General features: G+C 42.6%; 1 protein-coding gene across 1 annotated transcript in view; it reads left to right on the forward strand.

Moving 5' to 3' along the window:
- RB1 (RB transcriptional corepressor 1) overlaps window positions 1-18,083 on the forward strand; it is a 1,127,005-nt gene that overhangs the window by 1,019,786 nt on the left and 89,136 nt on the right. Inside the window, exon 25 of the mRNA XM_078657333.1 lies at window positions 12,764-12,906. Coding sequence (XP_078513459.1) covers window positions 12,764-12,906 — 143 coding nt within the window. The remainder of the gene's footprint in view (window positions 1-12,763; window positions 12,907-18,083) is intronic.

Below are 18,083 nucleotides of genomic sequence, written 5' to 3' on the forward strand. Positions count from 1 at the left end.
CTGGGTCGGTCGAACGTATTTGGTCTGTTTGATCTGTCATTAGTTGCGTCATTTGGGGGCCCTCGTTGTTGTCCCTTAGGTCTCGGTCCGTTTGCTACATCCCTGGGGTCTTTGTTTCTGATCATTTCCAGAAGAACTGGGCACTGGGATTTCCAATGGCCAGTCCCTTTGCAGAAAGCGCACTGGTCTTCTCTAAGGTCTGTGCGTCCACTGTAGGAAGTCAGAGTGCGGTCCTGGGGAAATGTAGTCTTAGGGACGTTTGTCTGGTAGTTTCCCCGGTATTGGTCTCGTCCTATAGTCACCCCTTGCAGTTTGGCAATCATCACCCTCTCTTTTAAGTCCTTCTTCTTTTTCTCTGTCGCCCTATCGTTTTCATTTTTCTGATGCTCATAACATTGGGCCATTTGGAGAATCGCTGTAGGTTTGGAGGCTGCCCAACTACTCTCGCTGGCCTGTAGTTTCTGGGAGATTTCCGATGATAGGCCCTTAACATAATTCTGGACAAACAGATGGTGTCCGGTTGCAGTGGTCATGTCCTGGCCGCTGTAATCGGAGAACACCGTTTCAAACCGGGAGAAGTATTCCGATACATCCTCCTGGGGTTTTTGGCGACAGGCTGTTACTATCGACCAGTCCACTTTCTTTTCTGGGATTAGGGTTTTTAATTTCTCTACGATTTTATCTGGGAGGTCTAGAATGGATTTCAACGGCTTTTGTCCTGGTCCCCGTTGTTTGTCCAGGTCATCGAGTTGTGACCAGGTATGTCCAAACAGCTCAAGGTGGTCGACTTTCCGGATTTGCTTCCACACATCAGCTGGTAGACATAACCCGAAGAACAAGTCGATGTCAGCCAGGGTCATGATCGTTGAACCCAGGGCTGTACCCAATTCAGTATAGAAGGCAGTGGGGTTTTTACGTAGGTCGGGTAGAGATTTCCGGAATGTCAGTATCTCTTGCCGGTCCCATGGCTGGTAGACCCAGTTGTATACTACCCTTCCCTTCGCATCTTGGTTGTTTGCATCATCGTGAGTCCCTGTACCCCGAGGAGGAACCCAGTAAGGGGCAGCCTCACGTATCGGCATCATGGTGTTAGATTGCTCGGTTGGTGGTTCGGTCACTACGGGGGCTGCGGATTTAGCTCCCGGCTTTCGTTCAGTGAGGTGGCGGAAAACCTCAAGCGTACGCGTAAGGAGGTCCGACACATCACACTCGCCCTCATCCCCGATATCGACCTTCCGGTACAGAGTCCTTAGGCTCTCGGGACCTTTGTCTCGATATCGGTCCTCGTATGCATTCAAGACATGATAACACAGTCGTACGGTAAAATGTCGTCTGTGACTCCCTGTATACGAGCTGAACATATCTGTGATGTACTCTTCATCATCCTTCCTTTCTACCAGTGTCCTTGCTATTTTGTCGATCCCCGCTCGCTCATCTTTGTCTAGTCTGTTTGTTCTTGCAGGGCCAGCCCCTCGAGTCTCATGGTCGTCTAACGTTGTTGTTGATGCGGGTTTTAATACAAGGGGTTCGGCTGGCACAGAGGCCATTGGGGCCGACGCTGTGGCGGTACCTTCGTTTGTACCTGGGGGTGGCGCGTGCTGCGCCACGGGTTGAGAAGGGGCATATGGAGGGGGCATGTAGATGATAGGAGGACCTAACAGCAGGTCCTCATTGGCTTGTCGTTTCGAGGGTAAATCAGGGTAGAGCATGGAGGGGGTTCTAACCGGACACTGGCTTGGCGTTTCCATTTCTAGTTTCTGTTTAGCTTTCTCTCTTTCCTTTATCTCTTTTTCTAGTTTTTGAGCAGCTAGGTGGGCTGCTTTTCGCAGCTCTTTTTCCAACCTACTCTCAGTTTTCTTTTTACGTTGTTCAGTTTCTTTTCGCCACATGCCGAAGCTGTCAAGCATAGTAGGTGTTGTCTTGTTTTTACCCAGGGCAGTTTCTAGCGTTTTTATTTTATCATCATCGAAGGATCCTATCAGGGGCCATTGACTTTCTTGACCCTTTTTTGTATATTTATGCCATAGTTTACTATAGGCTATAGCGGTCAATCCATGCTTCATGAACATGTCCTTATTAGGGGTGCCTTCCAGTGGGGCTGGATGGTCCATCTCTAATAGGCGGTCCGGGCTAAACAGGCTACTAATCAGTGGGGAGAAGACAGACATGACGGCTCGTAACGAGGGACTAAAAAGTCAGCACTGCCTATCTTATCACTAGGTGCAAAGACTGGACAGAATATTTCTATTCTACGTTGTTTGCAGGCAGTGAATACCTCATGGATCAAAAATAACAAAAGACCAATAAATAACAATGGGGAGAATGAGCAGGTCCGCAAAGATCTGCGTTACCTACCCTTTTCACTATCTGCAAAAAGGGTGGTCTCTTCCCTGTTTGCAGACAGGGAATCTCCAGGAAACAATAGTTTTGCGAACAACAGTTCAGTTTCAAGTGATTATTGAGTGGGGGAGAAAAAATAAGCACGGCTGCTGCCCTACCTATCCTCCACTGCTTGCAAAGAGAGAGCCCGTTGTTTCTCCGTTTGCAGACAGTGAATCTCCAAATAAATAAAAAGAGCAATACTAGTATTTTTAAACAAACAAGCAATCAAGCAATTATTTCGCGACTTGTCGTGGTTACACTACCTTACCCGGACCGCATGGACAGTTTCCTGTCTTCCGAATCCAGCGCCCGATCGTCCTCTCTTCTTCGTTATCCTCGCGGCACTCCTGATGGTTCCCAGTCAGGACCGTAGATCACTCGAGAGAGGTCTGTTCGGAACCAGTGAAGTTCGGATGATCGGCTGTCAGACGAGGGTCTATCGGACAGACGCGTTCCCGATCGTTGCAGTCGTTCACTTTGTCGTCAGGACCTCTCCCACTGGATCCATGGGTCGCTGATGGGCCCCACGCTTGGGACGCCAATTGTGAAAATAATTGGGGGGCACTACCAACCAGAATATAAGATCCTTAAGTATTGCCCGGCGGTGTCGCCTCTTGAACCCACAAAGACGTTATACTATTGAAGAGGCAGGCGCTGGAGACTGGAAGGCAGGAAACAAGGTTTTTATTTTCTCCGGAGGAGAACACAACGAAACGGACAGAAGGTATCGTTCTGAGGTGCTCTAACTGCACCCCTGAGGCCTGGCCTCTTATACACATGTTTATCTGTTTATTGCATGTAACACATTCTCGTCGATACTTTGATGTACGGAAAGACATCCTCAGAATCCCCCCCCTTTCCCAGCCCGTTCCCACGCAAGGTTACAGTGGAAGTCCCCGCCCCGTTCACAACAGGTGATGATCATCGCGCAGCTGGATATTCCGCCGATTCACGGTGTGTGTGGGGTTTGATCGGGTCTCGTAGGGCGGGGGGCTTTGATCAACCCGGGGATCCCTTGCTGGGGGGGGGACTTTCTATTGTACGGGGAGGGGCAAGGAACAGTATCGGCAGAGCTGGGTGTCGGCCTGGGAACGAGGGAGACGAACGGGCACACGGGGAAAAGGGGTTTGCATCAAAGGGCCGGGAATCATAAATGGGAAGAAGGGAGGTGTCGCGCTGGGAACAGGACGAGGGCCTGGGGCAGAGCAGCGCTGAAGAGGGGTTTTATGATTCGCGGCAGGTGCAGGCAGGGGGGGTCGTCAGTATGCGGGGGGGATGCCGGCGAAGCTAGGAGTGGGAGAGAGGCGCGCTGGCTCTCGGCGGGAGCAGGGAAGCCATGGTGTTCAAAATGGCGGCTGTTTTACGCGCACAAAAAGGTTAAGGAGAGCAAGAGGGCGCCGATAATGTTGACGGTCTCAGTCCAACTTTCAACAGGGTGCACTACCTCCCCAGTGCTGCCGTCGGCCAATGGCTGTCGCAGCCCCACCCACCCTTTAGAACGCCCACACCTCGGCGGAAAAAATGCCGCTGTTAAGGCGTTAATGAATAAAAGTGGGAGTAAACATAACTCTATTATACACAAAAAATAGAGATTGAGTAATATTGCCAGCTTTGCCATAATTTATCCCACTGTTGAGCGGATAATAATATAATATGTAATATTCCGGGTCATGCGTGGGAGGCTCACTTTTTGAAACTCTACTCCTGCTATAACGGACCCAATGGGGGAGGGCTTGTTCTACCCTCTCCTTATATTAACTACACGCTTTACCTCAGTGACTCTGATTTTACACTAAAGGAAGTGGAATATGCAATAAGCTCTATTATTCCACAAAAGGCTGCTGGACCAGATGGCATTCCGGGGGATTTGCTAAAATCCGATAGTGCTAAATGGGGCAAACTGATTCACTCCCTCCTTGTTGCCATCTCTAGGGGTGCCCCCATTCCCTCATCCTGGAAGGGGGCGGAGGTGGTCCCCATTCATAAGAAAGGCTCAAGGGAAGACCCATCCAACTATAGGCCGATCAGCTTGCTAGATATCAGCCAAAAAGTTGTCGGTAAAGTTCTCTTACTCAGAATTCTCAACTGGGTAGAAGAAAATAAAATTCTTACTGACTTCCAGGCCGGCTTTAGAGTAGGCACTGGAACGATTGAGCAAGCATTTAGGCTTATGATGGTCTATTGGAAGGTAGTAGTGATAGGCAAGGGCAGTCTTTATCTTGCATTTATCGATTTAAAGACTGCCTTTGACCTTGTCCCTAGGGACATGCTATGGAAGGTTCTGGGTGACATGGGGCTGCCACAGTACTTATTATCCCTATTGGTCAGGTTACACCAGGATAGCTTCGCCCAAGTTAGATGGGGCCCTGGAGGGGAGAAAACGGGCTGTATTCCGGTAGAGAGAGGGGTCCGCCAGGGATGTGTTCTGGCTCCCACCCTCTTCTCTTTATATATCAATGGGGTGGTCGAGCATCTTCTCAAATTTCCATCTGACGAACCATCCCTGGCTGGTGAACGCATACCGACCCTCCTCTTCGCGGATGATACGCTTTTAATCTCCAAATCCCCAATGGGACTCCAGAAACTCCTGGATAATTTCCAATCATTTTGTACTGACCGAGGCCTAGTAATAAACACCAATAAAACAAAATACCTGGTCCTCAATTCTCCAAAACATCATGTGCGTTCCCCTACCCTAAACACTGAGCATTTGGAAAGGGTAAAAGTTTTTGACTACCTTGGGATACGCCTTTCAGACAAAATGGATTGGACGCCTCATCTAGACAAAATGCTGCTGAGCCAGAAAAGGATCACAGGTGCCCTTTTGAGGGAGCAACGTTCTAGCTCAACACGACCAATAGGAACAGTTCTTGAGATCTATGCAGCCAAAGGTGTCAGCTCTGCCCTTTATGGAGCGGAACTTTGGGGCTTTTCATCTACCGAAGCGCTGCAAAGGTCTGAGAACAACTTTTGCAGACAAATAATGTCCCTTCCACAAAGCATCCCACTACTTCCTTTGTTTATGGACCTTGGCTGTACCCAGATTGGAGAAATTGCGAAATTCCGTCCACTACTACTATGGGCCCGTATTTGGCGGGTAGAAGAACTCAGCGGATATGCAAAAGGTCTTAAAGAAATCATGGCATCACCGCACTGGGGCAGAATCAAATGGTTAAAAGACATGAAAATCTTACTGATTAAATTGGGCCTACTTGAGTCTTGGTTAAGTAGAACCTCACCACCAAAGCAAATACTCAAAAAGCTCTATCGGGATTGGATTTGCTCCCAAAGACATTCCAGCATGTCTCTTGGCAAGCTAACAGAGGACTTCCTGATGTTTAAAGACTACCCCAGGCGCGAACCCTATCTGGACATAATTGGGAAACCCTTTGCCCGGACTTTGTATTTTAGATTTAGAACGGGTACTTTGCCACTAAACACTTTTACTAAAAGATGGAAATCCTGTTTAGGTAAATCTGATTTATGTCCATCGTGCCTAGTCAACCCAGAGTCATTAGCGCATTTTCTGTTTGTCTGCAAGGAATATGCTAATCCAAGAAGGGTGTGGTTGAAAAACCTATGCCGTCAGCTGGGAACTAGGAGCCATGATGTGGCAATTAGGATTCTTGTTTCAGACAGTTATGTACCCTATGTGTGTGCCCTAGCCAAATTTTTATCTTGGGCTTGGGCTATCCGAGCCAAAAAGCTAAAACAATCTGTTTAATTCTTTTTAGAAAAAAATACTCTAGCAATGTTTTAACTTTTCATTATTTTAAAATTAACTGGCTATGCAATACTGAGCAACTAATTCTAGAAACTTTTTGCTTGGACCAGAGATACAGAATTCTTCTTTTTAAAAGTAAAACTTAAATTGTAATTTTTTATGCTGTTCTGCTTTTATGATAATGAATTTTTATCGAAATAAAGCTTTTTGACTTTGACTTTGATAATAATATAGGAAGGTCTTGTGCCCATGACAATTCGATAGGGAATTAGGTCTACCAGAGACAGGAGCAGATACAAGCTTATATATGATAGATGCTTTAGGATTGGAATCACATACAATATTGTATAAAGGTGGTGAAGGCGTAAAAGGAGTAGAGTTAACAGTAAATTATTGATCAGTAAAAAAGATGGAAGTACATGTGATAGCTGAGAGTACTGGGGTAAGAAAGAGTTGGGTGCGTCTTGTAGTACAGTAAAAGAGGTAACAGAATTTCGGGAGATTAATTGATGGACATGTAGGATACCCTTTTCTTTCTAGTATTTAAAATAGAATGACCTGTGAGGAAACATAATACATTTATTATATCAAATAGAGAAAGCAAGAAAAGATTAATACAAATCAGAACCATGTGTGAACTGCAGATGTAATAAATGTTGGGAATATTTTAAAATAGGGCTTTTAGAAATAATAGTACAATTAGTCATAACGATAACATCCTGAAAAGGGAATTCATGTAATACAGTGCGTTTAAAATTAATCCAATTAGGTATAGGGGAGTCCTCCAGATAAATTCTGGTCACGGCATAAAATTGTTGGATCAGAAAAGCAGTATGATATAGCTTAAAATTAGGTAAACAAACACCACCTTCATTTATAGGTCTAATTAATTTAGTTAAGGCAATACAAGTGTTTTTATTATTCCAGAGAAATTTGGTACAGAGGGAGTTAATTTGGGAAAAGTAATAATTGGGAATTTTGAATGGAAGCATAGAAATAGGATGTGTGGGCAAGCATCATTTTAATAGTGTCCAATCTACTCCACCAGGATAAAAGGAGATGGGACCAGATATTAAGTATGTTTTGGAGAGTATGGGAGATAGAAGACGAGAACCAAATAACCAAGTATTTGATCTTAGAGGGACACCACATACATTTGGTATTAGAGAGCATATATTGATAACATAAGGGATTTTTAATGGTAAAATATCAGTTTTATAGAAATGTAATTTATAACTTGATATTTTAGAGTATAAATCAATCTCTTGCAAAAAAAGAGGTAAGGAGGTCAATGGGTTGGAAATATAGACTAAAATATCATCCGCATATGCATAGAGTTTGGTTTCAAGTGAATTGTATTGAAATCCTGATAGAGGGGTTATAGTGAATACATTCAAGAAAAGGTTCTAGACAAAGAAGAAAAAGGGGAACGAGGACAACCCTGTCTAATGCCTCTATGTAAATTGAAATAAGGGGAGAAGCATCCATTGACAAAAACACAAGCACGTGGTTCTAAGTATAGTAGCTTAATAAAAGAAATAAATTGACAGCCAAACCCGAACCATTGAAGAGTTTTGAACATAAATTGCCAATTTATACGATGAAATGCTTTTTTAGCATCAAGTGATAATGCAGAAAGAGGAGAGGGATATTTTCCCCCAATATAAGAATATTGGAGAACATCCTAGCATTATCTGAGGCAAATCTGCCTTTAATAAAACCAGATTGCTCCAGTTTAATAAGAGAGGGAATAACATTCTCAAGTCTAGAGGCAAGGATTTTAGCAAAAATGTTACAGTCCTAGTTAATTAGTGAAATTGGGCGATAGTTTTTACAAACGGTATGGTCTTTATCTGATTTAGGAATGATAACAATAAGAGCATCTAAGAAAGAGCCTTCAGGTTTAGATTTCACTAAAAAAGAAGTAAAAAGTTCGAGCAATTTAGGAGCAAAAAAGATAAGAAATAAGATAAAAGTTCAAGAGAGAAACCATCTGAACCAGGGGCTTTTGCGTTCTTTAAGATTTAATAGCTTCCACAATCTCTTGGAGAGAATATCCTTAGTGCCTGGCATAGATAAAGGATTAGGGAGGCCTTTGAAACATCCTTGGATATTGTTTTCAGATGGTTAAGTATCTTCAGTATATAATGTTTCATAATAAGACTGAAAAGCATTAACAATATCAGAATCAGAATGTTGTAGAGTATTTGTATGGTCTTTTCGAATAGGTCCAATATTTAACTTTTAGATAATTGGCCAACATTTTGCCAGCTTTATTTTGACCACCATGATATTTAGATTTTATTGTAATGAGGATGTTACACACATCAACAGTAGCTAGTTAATTTAAGGAGGATTTAGCCTTGATTAGATCCCTTAGATGAGATGGTCATTTTAAAGTGAAATAAGTGTGCTCAAGTGTCTTAATATGCTGTAAAGTAGATTGGTATCGGGAGAGCAGTAAAAATCTTTCCCTAGCAGTATATGTAATAGTAAAGGCTCTTAATGGAGCTTTGAAAGCCTCCCAATCATTATGAATGGAAGTGTCAATAGATTGATTAAATTGAAAAAATTAGTTAAAAAAGAGGTAGCTTTCGGGATAAAAGTTGGATCAGATAGTAGGGAATTGTTAAATCACCAACAAGCATGTTTATTAGTATTGAGGGATAAATCAAAAGTAGATAAAGAAGGGGCATGATCAGAGATAAAAATAGAACCAATTTCAGAAGATTGAATAGAAGGAAGTAAATATTTAGAGGTTAAAATATAATCAGTTCTACACATAGTAGGGTGAACATTAGAGAAAAATGTAAATTGATATGTATCGGGATTGCAAATTTTCCAAACATCAAAGAATGGATGAGAGTCAATAGCAGATTGGAATGCTTTGTGAGATTTATCTGGTTTGAATTTAGATTTTCTATCAGAATATGGGTCTAACCATTCATTAAAATCACCTGCCACAATAATGTTAGGATTTGGAATGGAAGATTTTAATTTAACAATATGCCAGAAATTCGAGTCAGATTTAACAGGGCCATAAATATTGAAAAAAGTAATTTGTTTTATAAAGATAACAGCACTAAGCAATACCCATCGTCCATTCGTATCACATTCGGTTGATAAAACGATTTATGACATAAAATAGCTACACCACCCTTGCGACCAAGAGCAGAAGAAAAAACAACTTGGCCCACCCTTTAACATTTAAGCTTAAGTGACTCAGCATCATTACAATGAGTTTCTTGCAAAAAAGCAATGTGACAATTAAGTTTGGATAAATATGAAAGTGACTTGTTATGCTTATGGGGATGACCCTAACCACGAACATATCACAAGACATTAAACATGTTGTTGGGGAAGAAAAAGGATACAGGAACATAGAAGAGACACTGCAAAAACAATGCGGGAAACAAAAACACACCTTATATCAACGATGAAATAACATGAAGATGCTGCCAAAAAAATAAGATACAAATGTACACTCATATACTTATATAGAAAACCGGAAAAGGAAGATAGGATGTGGCATGAAAGGAAGAAACTTAAAAATTTGAAAAAGAAAAATATGAAAACAGATCCATGGCAAAAAGCCAGATCTGAAGTGAAGAGGACGGAGAATGAGTACAAGGCATGTCAGCATGGTAAGCAAGAAAGACAACGGAGAAAAAAATAGATGAAGAAAAGATCAATAAAAGAGTAGAGCAACATAGATTTAGATTAAGAAATCAGCAAAAAGAGAAGGAAAGAAGCCATGCACGAAATGAGCAATTTAGGAACATTATATATGTGTATCCATAGGTAGCTTAGTAATATTTTAAAAGAACATTTTTAGTTTATCCGGATCATCAAAAGAGCGAGAGACACCTTCATAAGTAATTTTACAATGACAAGGATGTAGAATGCCATAGCGAATATTCAAATGTCAAAGTAGAGGACAGAGAGCCAGAAATTCTTTACATCTAGTGTTTGTTGCATTGGAAATATCTTGAGAAATGAAAATGTTGTGAACGGACCATAGTAGACGACACTTTTCTCTTGCGGCTATCAAGACATGCATTAAATCAGTGAACTCCAAAAAGAGCATTTTGGTACCTCGAGGTCTAGTAGAATGAGGTTGAAGGCGGTCCAGGCGGTGCGCTCTTTGAATATTCAGAGGAGAAGAAGACTGAAGGTTAAGAAGGTCAGGTAACATTTTCTTCAAGAAGGTTAGAAGGTCTGGGCCTTCAATATTTTCCGGTAGGCCATAAAGACGAAAATTGTTCCTTCTATTACAGTTTTCGAGATCTTCAGTATGTAATTTAAGTTTTTGTATTTCTTGTTCCATCGTGGGAGTTTTGGTAGCTATATCTTGGATGTGACCAACAAACATTTTTCCCTCCATAACAATCCAACGATCCTCAATTTGTTGTAATTTCTCATTGGTGGCAGTCATAAATGGTTTGAGGGCACGTACTTCGTCTAAGACAGTATCTAGAACAATATTGTGAGACAATTGAATTGGAGATGGAGGGTCATTCTTTGCTCTCTCAGGTTTAGTGCTAGAAAAAGATGGTTTGGCAGTAATATGCGAGTCAGTACCCATTTTGATAAAATGTACAGATTGTTGAGAGTTTTTTGAAAGGATCGAATTCTGCCCATATAATATAATGGTAGTGAAGAAAGTATCTGGTTGCTGTTTAGATATCACTCACATTTGACAGGAAAACAGTCCAACAGCAATAGGAAGGAGAAAGGGGGTCCCTGATAATTCCCACTGGCCTACAAGCGTGCAGGGAAGCAAGGAAACAAGAGACCTGATAAGAATTGTTTAATTATCAAGAGCTCCACCTCCAAACAGCAGCGGCAGTGTTGTAGAGGCAGATTTAAAACATAAAGCGAAGGTCACATTCAGCACCACTGCATGCAATGATAGCTCATTAAATAAGTAGATCATGAATATTCATAAAACTGCATGCATGTCATATCTGAAGCAAAACTCCCATGAAAATATCTAATGAAGTATATAATCTTTATTAAGAATCTTTATTGCAGGATAGATGAGGTAAATAAAAACTTTCCATTTGAATAAACTGTCACAAGAGTAGCAAGCATTCGATAATGTTAAATTGTCAGGTCGTCCAAACAGTATGCCATAATAGGAGGAGAGCCTCACCCAGACTGTTGAAGATGTGACCTGGGTGTGGAGATAATTAATACGAGCGGCACGCTTAGAAAATGGCGGCCGCTCGCGTATGACATGAAAACACTGTCGCAACAACCGGACATAAAGGAGCAGACTCTGGAGGTTCTCACCGGCCCGTAAGTATGCGGGGAAATCGGGGAATAGGAGACAATGTTAGTTTATAACCTGCACTGTCATAAAGGGCTGTATTGAGGCACTTTGCCCCATGGGTTCGGCTGACCTCAGCGGTCCACCGCCATCTTGTCTCGAAACGTAAGCCACGCCCCAGAATTCCTGTTTATGCTTCTTTGGCCATGCCCCTTTTAGAGGCCCTTATCTTTTCATCCCTCTTGCAGCACTGCTCAACACCATAACAAATGTAACCCTGCTAAAATGTTTATAAGCTGGCTACTATCAAGCTTTTAGATATAACATTACAAATTTGTACAAAAATACAGTTGGCAAAACAATTCCTCTATAAAATCTAACAAGAATTATCACAGTGGGAATTTTATACTCCAACGGATTGCGCGAGGCAGCGACCAAAACCCGTGCTTAATATGGAAGTCTGTGAGATTTCATGTAGCAAAATACCTGTCTACAGACTGTATTGCACTATGTGCAGTAAAAAGCCCCACTGTTAGAGACCTATTAGATTTAACAAGTGCTTTTCACAATAAATAAAACTTTTCATAGTAAACAGATCAAACCTGTGACACCAGACATAACGTTGTACCGTCGGCTTGCCACCTCAACCAACTCTGGCTCATTTTATTAAGAGTACGCTTTCCCGCAAGGCAATCAGCGGTCTTAAAGTCATATATTTAAAGATATCTACACAGCTACAGTTTCGAAACAATATACAAGCCCTCCCAAAAGGGCCTAACAAGGATCCATACAGTAAAAACCTTCTGCCCCCAAGATTTGTTAGAGGGTTTATCCAACACCAAAACCCATGCCTACTACAGTGTAATCCGAGAGACTCCACGTAACAAAATACTGTCCTGCAGGCTATGACACAGTGTAATAACGATCCACCCTTAAATGTCTGTTGGCTTTATCATATGCTTTTTCCAATAAATAAGTCAGGCCTCATGACATAACTTTTCATAATGAACAAATCAGGCCTATTGCCTTTAGGATTGACTTGTAACCATAATTAACCCATGCCTTTTGTACTGAGCATATCTTTTCCAACAAGGCAAAAAGTGCAATGCAAGTGCTATTTTCAGTGGAAGCCCTGAACTTCTACGCATACCCTTCTCTCAGCAGTGCGTCTTAAAGATGCTTTTCTGTTGATCACCATAGGAGTATTGTCAAGCCAAACTTAATAAACTTCTTTTCTGCAATCGTGATGTAATATCGAGGTGTGTTTTCATTTTCAGCTATATTATCTGGTCTCCGTTTCATTTGAAATTAGTTCTTTATAAAGCTACCGTGTTTTTGTTACACAGTTACGAGTCAAGTCTGTTTTTACTTTATATTTATTATAGACTGCTGAAAAATTCCAAAAAATCAACCAGATGCTGAGCAGCAGCGAACGTCTTCGGAAAAGAGCGGCTGAAAGCAGCAACGCGCCAAAACCGTTGAAGAGGCTTCACTTTGACACAGATGGACCAGATGAGACAGACGGGAGGTTAGTTTTTATTTGCTGCATAAAATGTGCGCTAGGTGTCTAACCGATTGTGACCTTTCAGTCCTGATCGTCCACCCCATCTTATTGTTAGCATTTTTCTATGCACCCTAGAGGAAATAGGCATAAAGGCTCTACTGTTCCACATATCACAATAAAAATACGCTATCCCAGTGCCCACGGCTCCAAGCCATTTAGTTGGCTTAGTGTTTACCACAACAACAGCACATACGTATCCAGTTCTATTCACTCTTGGCTCCATAAGCCTACACTGTGCACATAACTACTGGCACGTTGACATCTCAGCTCTGAGTCACACAGTTGGTTACGTGTTTGGAAATTTGTGCAGTAGGTGTATTGGCATCAGGTTCCACATGTGATTAATGCTGCATTTTATTTCCTAATCAACGGTTGGGGGTGCTATGCAGCAATTTAATATGTAGACACTTCCATCTTTCATGCTACACCTAAAGAACAAATTATGTACAGTTTTTGCTAGATTATGACACCCACCTCACCTCATTCCCATACTTCGAACTGCAACAGTACACACAAACACAGTTCCAGGAACCTTCATGAGCACTGTTCCAAGTCAAGTTAGCTAAACATTTGCCACCTGAACAGTAGATCCATATCCTGGCACCAATCTACACACCAATCATCTAGATGAAGTCTAGAATTTAAACTTAATGGACACACATAGCTTTGTATCAAAGCCACTGAACCAGCTAAGATGGTACAAAACATAACATCCTCCTGATGCAGAGCACTGCACCACTTACACCCTAACAAAGAAAAAGGCATCTGTGCCCTTTGAGCATACATCAGAATGCATCCTGCAGATCCATAATGGGATCGAACCAGCCACAATCCAATAAAATTCATGGCTAAAAAATACATTAATCAATTTCTCCTCACTAACCACCATCAATATGAATTGCCTCTAAACATTGAAAAACAAAGCCATGAATACAGCAGTCCTCTTTGAATCTAGTCATCGGATGCTCAAGAACAACAAGCTAATTCCTAGATTTCTAATTTGCAATAGGACCATGCAAATGGTTGTAGGTATTATGCGAATGCTCACAATGTAACATCCTAGAACAGCCCAAACAGTAGACTTGCTTGTATATTAACATAATGAAAAATGTCCTAGCTATCATAACACAAAGTTTAAATTCTATTAAGGACTCAGAAGCGAGGATTATGCTTAAGTCTTTACTTCATTGATATCAAAATTCACAGTCATACAACAAAGCATTACAGAATAAAACTAACATTCATACATTCATGGGGGGGGGGTTATAACAAATATCAGCAATCAATCAAATAGAGATATTCCCAACAAAGTAAATCTTCACTGTCTATGCTGCCTCTTTTCTTCGTGCGGAATCACGCAGATCTCCTTCACTCATAAATCCTACCTAGAGCCATCCATTCCAGATAAGAAACCAAAGAGAACAAAAATATAACTGCATCTTTAACGAGGAAAAAAAATCTTATAAACCAGACAGTTGGCTACATAATCAAAGTCGGAGTAAAAAATAATTTCCATTACTAGTTTAGGCAGAGAAAACTCAATACTTACTGAATACGGGAAAGGAATCAAAGAGAAACGTTTCTCGCCGGGTAGGATAATCCTCGCCTCCAAGTCCTTAATTAATTGAAACTTTCTGTTCTGATCGCTAGGCAATTTTTCATTCTATGGTAGGGCCTGGAGTGAAGGATTATGTCAGTTCAAAGCTTATCCCCTACCAACTGAGCAATGTCCACAATCGGCTTTAAGTAGAATCTCTTGGAAGTAGATTCAGAGGACCAATCTGCCACGTTCATGATATCTTCCACACAGGCGCCCAGCTGCACAGCTTTAGATGCCATTGCACCTCGGGCAGAGTGTGCCCAAAACATCCCCACATTTATACCAGACTCGCACATCACCCAGTGGATCCAATGGGCAATCATGGAGAAGAGACCACTCTATGCAGCTTCCATCAGGACAATCAAAAGTTGTCTTTCACCAGGCGGATGGAGTTCCTCCTTCATTTCCTTGTATGCCTTCAAACATCTAACGCAAAAAACAACAAGTGATGGACTGAATGTGGATCAATGTCACACACTCCCCCAGTCAAAAGATCTGGGCCCAAATCCATCGTTTGTTTGCACTCCACACCACCCTGGGTCAGATAATGGCTTTATGCAAATCAGCTCTGACCCTGTTGCCCCATGGGAACAGTCCAGTCCGAACTACAACAGCCATATCTTTCCCAGACCGGAATCAAGCATCCGAGGACCGGACCGGTTTCGAGGTAACACCTCTCTCACTTGTTGTTTTTTGTTCAAACATCTAACAGCATATAGGTTGGAAGAATATGCAAATACAGGGTAAAATATAACTCTCATATGTGACTTAGTTAGTCCTCCTGCTGATCGTAAAGGAGATCCCATGTGGGAAAATGCTCTACCTGTAATATCCAGGGCTCTAACATCATTAATCCTGTGGCAGGGTACCAAGCAAAGAAGCATAGCCATTTGGAAGATAGTTACTTGCAGGACAAGAAATTATTGGGTTTTAAGGACAGAAACCGATTAAGGAAGTGATTGATATCCCAAAGAGTAGAGTATCATGGCTCCTGGGGCAAAGAAAGTCGAACCCCTCATTGTAATTTACAGAACAAAAGATGCTCCCCCACAGGGACCCATCTATCGGCACATCGCCCGCTGAAATAGCAGAGCGAAAGGTAATAATAGCCCAGTGTGCCAATCCCTTCTTAACATAGTTCTGACTAAACATTAAGTATCTGGACTATATCTGCGTCCAGGGGATCCAGGCCCTGTCAAACATACCAATGCATCCATCTCGTGCAGGCTGATCTGTATCGCTTGCCTGTGCTATCCGCCCAGGCCTTTAACAGGAGTCTTTCAGCCTTCTTCGAAAGTCCTAGGATTTTCTATCTATGCTTGAAATCCGCCACACCATGAGGCAGAGAGAACAGTCCAACACCAGCTGCTGTGGCATTAGGTACGGATCCAGGAGCAGTTTCTAAACAAGGGGGAGTAGGATTGGAGAATCCCAAGAAAGTTCCATCAGAACTGGGAACAAAACTTGCCATCTCCAATAAGGCATCACTGACACCACTTCTGCTAACTCTCTGCGGACCTGGGCCGCCACCTTTGTCACTATTAAAAACGGAAGAAACGCATACCCCTGGTCCAGCTTCCAATACTAGAGAAAGGCATCCGTTGCCACCGCCAGAGAGTCCGACCTCTAACTGAAGAATCTGGGAAGTTGATGATCTATTCTGGAGGCAAAGAAGTCCACTAAAAACGGGCCCCACTTGTCTTGCGATCTTGGAGTAGAGTTCTGCATCCAATTTCAAGAGAATGGAATTATGGCAGTGATGAGAATGCCAATCTGTCACCTGGTTCCACTGCCCAGGAAGATACTCATTTATGACCAATACATGATGGTCCAGGCAGAAGTGCCAAATGTCTTTTGCTAGGTCCTACAATGCCTTTGACCTGGTCCCTCCTAGGTTATTGATATAACACACTGCAGACATGTTGTCCATCTTTAGGAGGACGGAAGACCGAATATTGTCTTTGGTCCAACAACGTTCCTCAAAGGAGCCCACCAGGTGTTCCAAACAGTTGATGTGTAGTCTCTGTTCGCCTTGAGACCAGTTTCCACCTGTACAAACACCTCCACAACGATCTCCCCAGTCCAATCTGCTAGCGTCAGACCAAATCAGGGCTGGAACCAAAGATTGCCCTCCCATTCCAAGCCTCCATATGGAAAAGCCACCATTGGCTCTCTTCCCGCACTTCCTCTGACAGGGGAACCACCTGAGAGTAAGTGATAACCTTCCTGAAGTGATGGCCCTTGAGACACTGAAGGGCTCCATAATGCAGGGCACCAGGAAAGATAGCCTGAATTAAAGATGACAGTAAGACCACCACCATCACTATTGTTTGTAGCAAAGTGTAAGTCCTGGACAGAATCTGCCTCAACTCGTGGCAAATCTTTGCCATCTTCCAAGATGGAAATCGTAGTTGAGTTTATGACAAAACACAGAAAGTCTGTAATCTGGGATGGGCGTAGGAGGGACTTGAATTCTTTTATCAAAAACCTCAACCCCTCCAGAAGGCCGACCGCTGACTGAAGCTGTAGGTTTCCGGGCATTGATTCATAATTAACTTGTTGTCAAAGATGATGAATCTCATCCCTTGAGATCATATGTGTTCCACCACTGGGCGTAGAAAATTCGTAAAACACCACGAAGCTGACGACAGGCCAAAGGGAAGTGTGAGAAATTCAAAGGCCTACTGTCTCCAACAAAACTGCAGGAATCTGCCACTCGATAAACAGTTGGCGTGTGGACGGATTGCTGCGTATTTGTGGCACAACTGACAGGCTATTGAACTTGTGGCCATACGTATGGATGATTATTAAAGAAAGGTTTCACTGATGATTTATCTTCCTATACACAAAGGAGGAACCTTATGAATATATTGTGCAAAGTATTGAGAATATTCCAACCATATAGTGTTACTTGGTAAGCTCTGATGAACAAAACGCATTGGCTGGATGGAATTAAAAGATCAGAAAATAAAAAGGAACACCTATCACTACGACTGTTTGCTTTATTGGGATAAGAAGAATACTGGTGCACCATCTCAAATCAAGTACAGGAATCTGCCATGGGACTGAAAAATCGGGCTGGTTAAGTAAGCGTCCTTCAAGTCCAGATGCACCATCCAAAGGAATGGCTGGTGCACACCCCTCAGCAGATGAATACCCTCCTTCTTGAAGTGGCGGTACACCAGCCATTCGTTGAGGTCGAACACTGGCAGTCGCCCTCCATCGCGCGTGTGGACAAGAAAGCTATTGCTTACGAATCCACAGGGATGATTAGTAGTATGACTTATGGCCCCTTTGTCAAGGAGGGCCTTGACCTCTGCGTCTATCAATTCGCTCTCTGATGCAGAGAAAACTATTGGACCTAGAGTGCAGTCCTGTTGGGGAGAGCCATAGAACTCCAAATGGAACCCCTGGACTGTCTTGAGGACCCTCGTATCTGTCGTGAGGGACACCCACCTGTGGTATAACTGAGCCTGATGCCCACTTACTCATAGAAGGATGGACACTCACCGTTATTAGAGGAGCAGGAGCCTTGTCCTCT

Source organism: Lissotriton helveticus, chromosome 8 (genome assembly GCF_964261635.1).
Source record: "Lissotriton helveticus chromosome 8, aLisHel1.1, whole genome shotgun sequence".
In the NCBI taxonomy this organism is placed as follows: domain Eukaryota; kingdom Metazoa; phylum Chordata; class Amphibia; order Caudata; family Salamandridae; genus Lissotriton; species Lissotriton helveticus.